The sequence below is a fragment of the Lithobates pipiens genome, unplaced genomic scaffold (genome assembly GCF_037356315.1).
Source record: "Lithobates pipiens isolate NorthernLeopardFrog02 unplaced genomic scaffold, aLitPip1_a1.2 Scaffold_19, whole genome shotgun sequence".
Taxonomy (NCBI): Eukaryota; Metazoa; Chordata; class Amphibia; order Anura; family Ranidae; genus Lithobates; species Lithobates pipiens.
This window is the reverse complement of record NW_027507764.1, coordinates 592078996-592089775: the sequence shown is the minus strand read 5'-3', so window position 1 is coordinate 592089775 and position 10780 is coordinate 592078996. Positions and strand designations below refer to the sequence as shown.

General features: G+C 49.5%; 1 protein-coding gene across 5 annotated transcripts in view; it reads right to left on the bottom strand.

Moving 5' to 3' along the window:
- Positions 1 to 324: 324 nt before the first annotated feature.
- LOC143997781 (uncharacterized) overlaps positions 325 to 10780 on the bottom strand; it is a 17812-nt gene continuing 7356 nt past the window's right edge. For 3 of the 5 annotated variants that reach the window (XM_077493572.1, XM_077493574.1, XM_077493575.1), the window contains exons 2-3: positions 7158 to 7212; positions 325 to 2033 (exon numbers count right to left, since the gene is read on the bottom strand). In XM_077493572.1, coding sequence (XP_077349698.1) covers positions 934 to 2016 — 1083 coding nt within the window. In that variant the 5' untranslated portion in view covers positions 2017 to 2033; positions 7158 to 7212 and the 3' untranslated portion in view covers positions 325 to 933. Of the gene's footprint in view, positions 2034 to 2124; positions 2211 to 7157; positions 7213 to 10780 lie in introns of all 5 variants that reach the window. The other 2 variants (XM_077493573.1, XM_077493576.1) reach the window with 1 other exon arrangement.

The following is a 10780-nucleotide window of genomic DNA, read 5'->3' as shown; positions in this document are numbered from 1 at the left end:
GCACCTGCCTCGGTGGAGGATGAGAAGACCAGGAGTCTGTCTTCTGGTGCACCTGCCTTGGAGGATGAAAAGTGGAGAGCTTGTCTTGTGGGGTGCATGCCTTGGAGAATGAAACAGAGCCTGCCTTGTGTAGATATAGAAGTGGGGCACCTGCTTTGTGGTGCACCTGCCTTGGGGGATGAGAAGCAAAGAGCCCGCCTTCCGTATATGAGAAGTGGTGCACCTGCCTTGGAGAATGAGAAGCGAAGAGCCCGCCTTGTGTAGGATCCTAAGCCAAACCCTGAAGTCAGTTTAAAGCTGAGAGAAAAACCTCAAAACACAGGCTGCATGGCATTTTTCTAATTTTATTTGGATTGTAATGACAATTTTTAAAACATTAAAAAAAAAAAAATGGACCCTTTCCAACCACTAACGTATCATTTACTCAGGACCACACTAATTGCTAACATCTTACATGTCTGCACAGCGGTATATTCCTGTGCCGAGTGATGGGACATCACGAACCTTCCCATCTTCATTAAAAAAGGTCTGGCTTCTGCGATCTCCATCCGCGTAACCATTAGTCTTAGTCCATCTAGATCAAAAAAGATGTTGAACGTTCTTGCTGTGACTTGCATGCAGAAATTTCCAAGACTACGTGCGAGAGATGATCGCCTCACAAAACTTTTTTTTTTTTTTGATTTTTTGTTTTTTTTTTAACATTCTATACTGGTAACATAGTATATACATGAGAATACGCACAATATAAATGTGTGTACAGAATCCCTTTCCGTAAATGAGCATGGCAATGAAGCCACTCGTACAAAACGAAAAAAAAAAAAAAAATTTGAGAGAAAGAAAGTGTTTGGATATAGCCGATAAACTTTCCGGGTGAAGGTTGGAAAAGGCAGATCTTGAAAATGTAAAAAGTCATAAATTTTCTATCATTAAAAACTAATTGACGGGTTTTGGCTTCTCAGCGTTTTGCATGTTGTGCACCCGGATGTGAGCCAGTAGGGTCTCCTCTTTGTTGAAGCTGCGTTCGCACTGGTTGCACGGGAAAGGTTTATCGGGAGCGTGGGTGGCCTGGTGCGCCATCAGCTGCGTCTTCAGGAAGAAGCTCTCGCTGCACTGAGTGCACTTGAAGGGCTTAGTGTCTGTGTGCACTCCCTCGTGGGTGATGAGCAGGGACTTGTCGTTGAAGCTCTTCTCGCAATGACGGCACTTGTACGGCTTGGGTTTCAGGTGGCACTCGCCGTGGGCTTCCAGGCTGCTGCGGTTAGGGAACCATTTGTTGCAGTGGTTACACTTCTGAGGCTTCTCCCCGGTGTGGGTCCTCTTGTGGGCCACCAAGAGCGTCTGATCGTTGAATTTTTTATCACACTGGTCGCAGTGGAAAGGTTTGCCCTCTCGGTGAATGTTGCTGTGAGCGGCGAGCAGAGCCGGCTTCGAGAAGCTCTCGTCGCACACCGGGCAGGGATAGGCAAGTTTTCCAGTGTGAATTCTCTGATGGGCTTCCAGGATGGTCTTGTCTCGGAACCTTTTCTCGCAGAAGTTGCACTGATGAGGCTTTTCATCCAGCAGGGGGCTGTTACTGGCGCTCGAGTTGGAGCTTTCGGTGGGTGTCCGGCTCGTTTGTGGACTTTCTAAGCTGTTTTTTGGCACATGCTGCCTCTGATGAACCATTAGGTCGGATTTCAAAGAGAAACGGGCATTGCAGACATCACACGGGAAGCCTTTGTCGCTCTTATGGATCCGGCGATGGGCTTCCAGGGCAGCGCTATGCTTGAAACACTTCTCGCACTCAGCGCAGTAATACTGCCGGCGCCTCCTCAGGTTCCTCCCGTGTGTAGGGGGAGAGTAATCGCTGTCATTTCCATCTTCCTGCTCGCTCTCATCATCCTCCTCTTCATCTGGGCTTTCCTCAACCCGGATCCTTTTCACCGTTCTTCTGCTGCGTGCCTGCTCTTCCTCTTCTGGGTCAGGCTCAAGGTAGACATCAATGGTCTCCACGGGGCTGTCTTCTTGATCCTCCATATCTGTTCAACCAAAGCCTGTTAAAAACAAATAAAATGGACCAATGAGGACTTGGTTTGAGGACTAGCAGCAGGTAGCATTGTCATGGTGATGGTCTTTTCAAAGAACCTTTATGGCCCAGTCAGGGCTCTGCTGCTGCCATCTTGCAAATTCACTGAAGTTTTGTGATCAAAATTTGTCATCTATTATCCCAACTGAAAAAAGGAGAATTTAAAAGCAGACATAATTAAAACCCAACATTACCCAATTTGTGAAAAAATAAAGAATAAAAAAAGCACTCCATTAACTCTTTCGCTAACAACCGTTTACATTTTTTTTTGGCCACACATTTCATAATTTTATGCCTGAAGATTACATAAAACCCCCAAACAGGATAGATTTTCTGAAAGCGGAGAGCCCGAAGTCAGGGATCTCCCCACTACTGCCGTTGCGGAACTACACGTTCCATGAGGCATTGCAAGACTGACATTCACAGGCATGATGGGAATTGTAGTTCCTGAACTGGAAGACCATAGTTTGGAGACCCCCTGCCCTAGAGCAGGGATATGCAATTAGCGGACCTCCAGCTGTTGCAGAACTACAAGTCCCATGAGGCATAGCAAGACTGACAGCCGCAAGCATGACACCCAGAGGCAGAGGCATGATGGGACTTGTAGTTTTGAAACAGCTGGAGGTCTGCTAATTGCAGATCCCTGCCCTAGAGCATGGGAGCTCAACCTGTGGCCCTCCAGCTGTTGAGAAACTACAACCATCATGCCTCTGCCTTGGGAGTCATGTTTGTAACTGTCGGTGGCTTTGCAATGCCTCATGGGACTTGTATTTCCACAACAACTGGGAGGACCATAGTTTAGAGCAGTGATGGTGAACCTCGGCACCCTAGATAATTTGATAACTTCATTTCCCATGACACTGCAGAGTGCATGAGCATCATGGGAAAAGTAGTTCCAAAACATCTGGGTTGCCAAGGTTCACCATCACAGCTCTAGAGCAGGGCCCGCAGGTTGAATCGTCAGACTCCCTGCACGGTCACTTCCTGCTCAAGCCGGGTAGCAGGAACTGCGCTGCATAATCACCAAAAAGTATGCAGCGCGGATCCCGCAGCCTGGCAGAGCCTGCTCAACCCGGCGCCTCATTAACTGATTGCTAGGACCTACTGCACCTCCCGGGTCCCACCCCCCTCTGTTATCAGTGTCCTTTATGGCTGTGATTCTGGCTACATTGTGTCTAACAGCCGGGCGGGAGTCGGGAGGTGCAGCAGAAGAGCACTGAAGCCGGACACTGACGCAAGAGGGACACAAATCTGACTGCTGGTGGTGATGGGGCACACAATTCTGTGGCGGGTGGGCTCTAAAGGGGACACACATGGAAGTGGGGCACAAATATGCAGGGGGGGGCCTTTGATTTTGACTTAAATATGTTGTGAGGAGCTCTGATGAGGACACAAAATGTGCAGCGGGGGTCTGATGGGGGCACAAATATGGATGGGGCCCTACAAGGAACACTAATGTTTCAGGGGGCTCTGATGGGAACACAAAAATGCAAGGGTTTTTTTTATTTAGGCACAAATATCTGGGGGGGGGGGGTGCTCTGATGGGGACAAATATGGAAAGGGTCTCTAAGGGTAAAAAATATGCAGGGGGGCTCTTGAGGACACAAATGTATGGAGGCGTGTGCGTGTCGATTAACAGATGCCACGCCCTGCCCATGCTGGAAGTTTAGCCCCCCTGCATGAGGTTACGGCTTTTAGGTGGGGGGCGGAAGATACCCTCATTAAGCTCTACTGCTGTCAGCCTGTCAAATATTTTATTCTGAAGATTCATTTAAAAAAACATTTTTGGCCCAACGAATATGTGAAAAATGCACAATCTGGCCCCCAAAGTGAAAAGTTTGGAGACCACTTCTCTAGGGCATTGGTCTCCAAACTACGGCCCTCCAGTTGCTCAGGAGCTACAAATCCCATCATGCCTAGTCATGTCTGTGAATGTCAGCGTTTTTACAATGCATCATGGGATGTGTAGTTCAACAGTAGGAGGGTCGTGGCTCTAGAGAATAAAATAGTGGTAGTTTCAATTTTGTGTGTCACTTGATATTATCTCAAAGGTCTAGGAAATGCAAAATGTCAGTAAAATTACACACACATATAGGTTTAGTAAATCTCCCCCAGTGTGTGAATTAAGCGATTCTCTGAAAATGCACATATATACATATACACACACACACACACACAGGGACCCTAGGGAATAAAATGGTGGTCATTTTTCAAAAAAATGATTAACACACTACCACTAAGACCCCTTTTACACTGGGGCATTTTTCACGCGCTTTAGCGTTAAAAAAGCACCTGAAAGAAGCCACAACTGCAATCCCAATGTAAAAGCCCGAGTGCTTTCACACCGAGGAGCTGGCAGGGCATCAAAAAAAGTCCTGCAAGCAGCTTCTTTGCAGCGGTGAATACAACGCTCCTAAAGCGCCCCTTCCCATTGAAATCAATGGGAAGCGCCTGTAATACGCCTGAAAAAAACGCTATTGGCAGCAGCGTTTTGTGGGCACTTTTAACCCTTTGTCCACTAGTAGGGGTTAAAAGCGCCCCAATAACGCTCGAAAAATGCTGGTAGACCCCTTTCACACCACACCGCCCTTTGCGTCGGCGGTAAAATGCTGCTATTTTTAGCGGCGTTTTACCGCCGGATTTGCAGCGCATTTCGGCCGCTAGCGGGGCGAAAGGGTTAAAACCGTAGGCAATACCGGCTAGTTTAAGCGGCGCTTTACGAGCGTTTTTCGGGCGCTGACATTGTGAAAGGGCTCTTAAAGCACTCGGGCTTTCACATTGGGACTGCAGATGAGGCTTCTTTCAAGCGCTTTACAGGCGCTTTTTTTTTTAACGCTAAAGCGCTTGAAAAAGGCCTGAAAAACACCCCAGTGTGAAAGGGGTCTAAAGTTAGTCCAGCTGCTTGGTATAATGTGAAAGATGATGTTACGTCGAGTGAATACCCAATATGTCACGCTTTAAAAAAAAAAAAATTGCGCACAATTTGGAATGGCGTCAAACATCTGTACTTAAAAATCCCCTTATGCAACGCAAAAAAAAAAAAAAAAAAAAAAAAAAAAAAAAAAACCATTTATTGCATTTTATTTTTACACTTTCCATTAAAAAAATTTTTTTTCACCTTTATTCCTATTACAAGGAATGTAAAACATCCCTCGTAATAGGAATCGATCATGACAGGTCCTCTTCATGGAGAGATCTGGGGTCTATAAGTCCCCAACATCTCTTAAAAGTCTGCAAAAAATAAAAATAAAAAAAATAAATAAATAAAAATAAACACACACCACGACCTCGTCGGAAGTGACATAACATCGCACCGCCAGCAGGGTTCATGCAATAACAGAATTCTGAAATTGAATAATGAGGCCAAAACGCAATTGGGGGAAATCCAGGAACACGTTTCTGGTGGTATGGCCCTTTAAAAAGGTCTGTACCAGACTTAAAAACCCATGTCGCTGGTTTCGGGCACAGCAGATTCAGGTAGTTCTTAATACCGTAGCTTTTAGGGGAGTTACTATTGCAAAAAAAATTAAAATAAGGAAATAATTCCCCCCAGTTCATCGTAAACCAAACTGAAGGTGATCAAGCTCTACTCCAAGTTGGCATACAGAGACAGGCAGAGTGCCCGTGTCTGTACACCATTACTTCCTCCACACCTCTCACCGGTTAAAGCGATTCTAAAGGGGAGGAGGAGCTCTTTTGAGGGGCCCCCACTGGTGCTCCTGGCTCCTCTTCCCAATGGTAAGTCTCTTGGTTATGGGGGGCAGTCCAGCAGGCTCACTCCCAAGATGCGCTCCTGTAAATGGACATTGTCCATTAAACACACAGCATGCTTGGGCCCGCCACCCCCAATCTCTCCTCACTGGCTCGGAGTGTGACCTTACCCACGCTCTCATTGGCTCACTGACAGCAGCATGAGCCAATGGCTCCCACTGCTGTGAACCAATGAGGGGAGAGACATCCAGGAGAGCAGCTGTTCTAATGCACATCACTGGAGTGAGATGGGGCTCAGGTAAGTATAAGGGGGCCTGAGGGGGTGTATACAGGTGTTTATTTTTTTATCCTAAAGTGGTTGTAAAGACTGAAGGTGCATTCTATGAATGAATGTAAAAAACCTGTGTGCAGTGCCCCCCCCCCCCCCATACTTACCTGATCCAGTGATGTGCATGACAGTCATTGCTGTCTTGGGTCTCTTTCTCCTCATTGGCTCTGAGACAGTCGCAAGACCCATTGGCTCCTGTGGCTGTCAATGACAGCAAGCAGAGAGTGGAGCTGAGCCCCGTCGTGTGTCCTATGGACGTTTAGAAGTGAGGACGCACAAGTGACCGCAGAGTTAGTGGCTTGTACTGGGGGCCCTGATCAAGGAGGAGCCAGGAGCACCAGAAGGGGACCCGAGAAGAGGAGGATCTGTAGAAAACCATTACACAGAGCAGGCAAGTCTAACATGTTTGTATAAAAACAAATCCTGCCTTTATTAGCACTTAATGACATTGCCTCCTTCAGTGTTGACGGTCTCCTAGCAACCAGAGACACCGGGTGAAGCCTGATGGGGATTCAGACACTAGATCCCCCATCAGTTCTGCTCTCCCCTTGTGATTGGTAGCGGGCAGTTGTGGATTCTGAAATGCTCTCTGTTGGCTACGAATCTGCGCCATCACCAGATGGGGAGGTTGGGTATGAAACCCCAACAGGCTGTCAGTGCAGCGGAGCCGCTTCCTGCTACTACAGCGGTCATAGGAGGGAAAAGTCTTCATGGACTCGGCAGTCTCCGTGTACCATCACACGTGGTGCAAATTCATGTACCCCGTTTACCACAGTGTGCGTCTCTCACCTGCACCAACCCTTAGTAAATCACTCATAATGCAAAAACCGGCTATCAGTCCTGCATGCGGGGACGATCGTTGGCAGTGATCACTCCATGTGTGATTACCAGTAAATTCCCCTAAATGTATTTAGTATTCTTCCCCCAGACATTTATTGGGGAACCTTCAGGACAGCTGCAAGTGTCTTTAGCAATGATGGCGGCTCCTCCGGACTACCGGATATCACAAACCATTCATTATCTTTATAGGAAACAATATCCCGATATACTTACAAGGTGGACTGAAAAACTGCCAGAGACTCCTGAAAAAACCCGCTCCGGGGATTATCTGCAGAAAGAAAAAAGAGAAAGAAAAGGGGATTAGACAAAATTCCTAATATTAACTCGTCCAACATGGAACACAAAACGCTTGAGACTCCGCCCCCAACTGAAAACTCACCGACACTACAAGAGCTCAACACACCAATACTATGCTTTTGCTTGAAAACAGACTCCCCCCCCCCCCCCCTCAATTTTTGCTGCAGCACCACCAATTTTTTCACCCCTAATTTTGCTACAATATTTATTTTCTCCCTCCTTTTTTGCGCAAACACTGACCCCCCCCCCTCCCTTTTTTCTCCAATACTGATATTTCCCTCCTTTGAGCCAACACTGATTCCCCCCTCTCTTTTTGCAAAAATACTAAACCCCCCCTCCCCTTTTTTGTTCCAATACTGCAATACTGATCTCCCCCCCTCCCCCCCTTTCTGCTTGAATACTGATACTCTCTCCCCCCTCAATAATATAATGTGTACAATGATACATGACCACGCAATTTTAGGTTAAAGTGATGTTGTGCCAAAAATCAAAAAACGGCCTGGTCAAGAAGAGGGGGGTAAATCTTCCACAGGTCAAGTGAATAGTTTGTATCAACTTGGTCCAAACTATTTCCCCCACTAAGCGCTGCACGGGCTGAAGTGTATGTAGCTCCAGGTACACACAGTACTAGAGGACAGACTTCCCGCCCTCTCACCCACAACAATGCACCCGGTCTGAGCCCAGCTGATTTCAGTGGGCAGGAGTGGTGTGCACAGCGCTCCTAAAGAGCCCAAAGATGCCGCTTGCAGGACCTTCAACGTCAAGCCAGAGCAGCGCCCCAGTGTGAAAGCAATCGGGATTCTCACTGGGGAGCATTGAGAGATGTTTAGGTGCTAAAGCACCTGAAAAACGGCTCCAGTGTGAAAGGGGTCTTACTGCAACATAGGGATGTCCCGATACTCAAATACTCCGATGCTTCACCCCGTACCTGGGCAGTCAGGAATGATCGGTGCCGTGTGGGGGAGTTACAAGCACCAATCACCCTGCATAGATTTCAATAAAGCCTGATAGCTGCTCACCATTCTGCTCCGTCCTCCCACCCCCTCCATTCTGCTCCGTCCTCTCGTCCCCCCCCCACCTCCATTCTGCTCCGTCCTCTCGCCCCCCCCCCCACCTCCATTCTGCTCCGTCCTCTCGTCCCCCCCCACCTCCATTCTGCTCCGTCCTCTCGCCCCCCCCACCTCCATTCTGCTCCGTCCTCTCGCCCCCCCCCACCTCCATTCTGCTCCGTCCCTCTCGCCCCCCCCCACCTCCATTCTGCTCCGTCCTCTCGTCCCCCCCCACCTCCATTCTGCTCCGTCCTCTCGTCCCCCCCTCCTCCATTCTGCTCCGTCCTCTCGTCCCCCCCCGCCATTCTGCTCCATCCTCTCGCCCCCCCACCTCCATTCTGCTCCGTCCTCTCGTCCCCCCCTCCTCCATTCTGCTCCGTCCTCTCGTCCCCCCCCGCCATTCTGCTCCATCCTCTCGCCCCCCCACCTCCATTCTGCTCCGTCCTCTCGTCCCCCCCCCCTCCATTCTGCTCCGTCCTCTCGCTCCCCCCACCTCCATTCTGCTCCATCCTCTCACCCCCCCACCTCCATTCTGCTCCGTCCTCTCGTCCCCCCCACCTCCATTCTGCTCCGTCCTCTCGCTCCCCTCCTCCATTCTGCTCCGTCCTCTCGTCCCCCCCCGCCATTCTGCTCCGTCCTCTCGCCCCCCACCTCCATTCTGCTCCGTCCTCTCGTCCCCCCTCCTCCATTCTGCTCCGTCCTCTCGTCCCCCCCCCGCCATTCTGCTCCATCCTCTCGCCCCCCCACCTCCATTCTGCTCCGTCCTCTCGTCCCCCCCCCCTCCATTCTGCTCCGTCCTCTCGCTCCCCCCACCTCCATTCTGCTCCATCCTCTCACCCCCCCACCTCCATTCTGCTCCGTCCTCTCGTCCCCCCCACCTCCATTCTGCTCCGTCCTCTCGCTCCCCCCACCTCCATTCTGCTCTGTCCTCCCGTCCCCCCCTCCATTCTGCTCCGTCCTCTCGCTCCCCCCACCTCCATTCTGCTCCGTCCTCTCGCCCCCCCTCCGCCATTCTGCTCCATCCTCTCGCCCCCCCCACCTCCATTCTGCTCCATCCTCTCGCCCCCCCACCTCCATTCTGCTCCGTCCTCTCGCCCCCCACCTCCATTCTGCTCCGTCCTCTCGCCCCCCCACCTCCATTCTGCTCCGTCCTCTCGCCCCCCCCCCCACCTCCATTCTGCTCCGTCCTCTCGCTCCCCCCACCTCCATTCTGCTCCATCCTCTCGTCCCCCCCTCCTCTATTCTGCTCCGTCCTCTCGCTCCCCCCCTCCTCCGTCCTCTCGTCCCCCCCCTCCTCCATTCTGCTCCGTCCTCTCGTCCCCCCCCCCTCCATTCTGATCCGTCCTCTCGCCCCCCCTCCTCCCCGTCAGGATGGAGAGTAGAGATAGGAGACGGGCCCAATTAGCCATTTTCCCTTCCCGGTGTCATGTGACTTGTTAGCGTTACAAGGTCTCAGGTGTGACTGGGGAGCAGGTGTGTTAAAATTTGGTGTCATAGCTCACTCTCTTACTGGTCAATGGATGTTCAACATGGCACCTCATGGCAAAGAAATCTGATTTTTTTTTTTTATTTACATAAAGATGGCCTAGGCCAGGCATGTCCAAAGTCCGGCCCGCCTGGTGTGCTGCGGGATCAGGGCTGTCAAATGAGCCGATCCCCGGCACTGTGTGAAGCTCCGTCGGCTTCAAAAGTGAAAGTAAAGTGCAGAGGAGTGTGCTGTGCTCTCTGCTTCCCCCTACAGTGCAGTACCCGGCTGAATGAGGAAATGGAATGGAAAGGTACTGTACTACAAGCTAGATTCGTTTTAAAAAGGCTTTATTTATGTGTATGTGTGTGTGTGCATGTGTGTCTGTATGTATGTATGTGTGTGCATGTGTGTCTGTATGTGTGCATGTGTGTCTGTATGTGTGCATGTGTGTCTGTATGTGTGCATGTGTGTCTGTATGTGTGTCTGTATGTGTGCATGTCTGTCTGTATGTATGTGCATGTGTGTCTGTATGTGTGTGTGTGTGCATGTCTGTATGTGTGTATGTGTGTGCATGTCTGTATGTATGTATGTGTGTGCATGTCTGTATGTATGTATGTATGTATGTATGTGTGTGCATGTCTGTATGTATGTATGTATGTATGTATGTATGTATGTATGTATGTATGTATGTATGTATGTATGTATGTATGTATGTGTGTATGTATGTGCATGTGTGTCTGTATGTATGTGTGTCTGTATGTATGTGTGTCTGTATGTATGTGTGTCTGTATGTATGTGTGTCTGTGCATGTGTGTGCATGTCTGTATGTATGTGTGTGCATGTGTGTCTATATGTGTGTGTGTGTGCATGTCTGTCTGTATGTATGTATGTATGTGTGTGTGTGTGTATGTGTGTCTGTATGTGCATGTGTGTGTGTGTGTCTGTGCATGTATGATTGCATGTGTGTGTGTGTCCATGTATGTCTGTATGTATGCGTATGTGCATGTGTGTCTGTATGTATG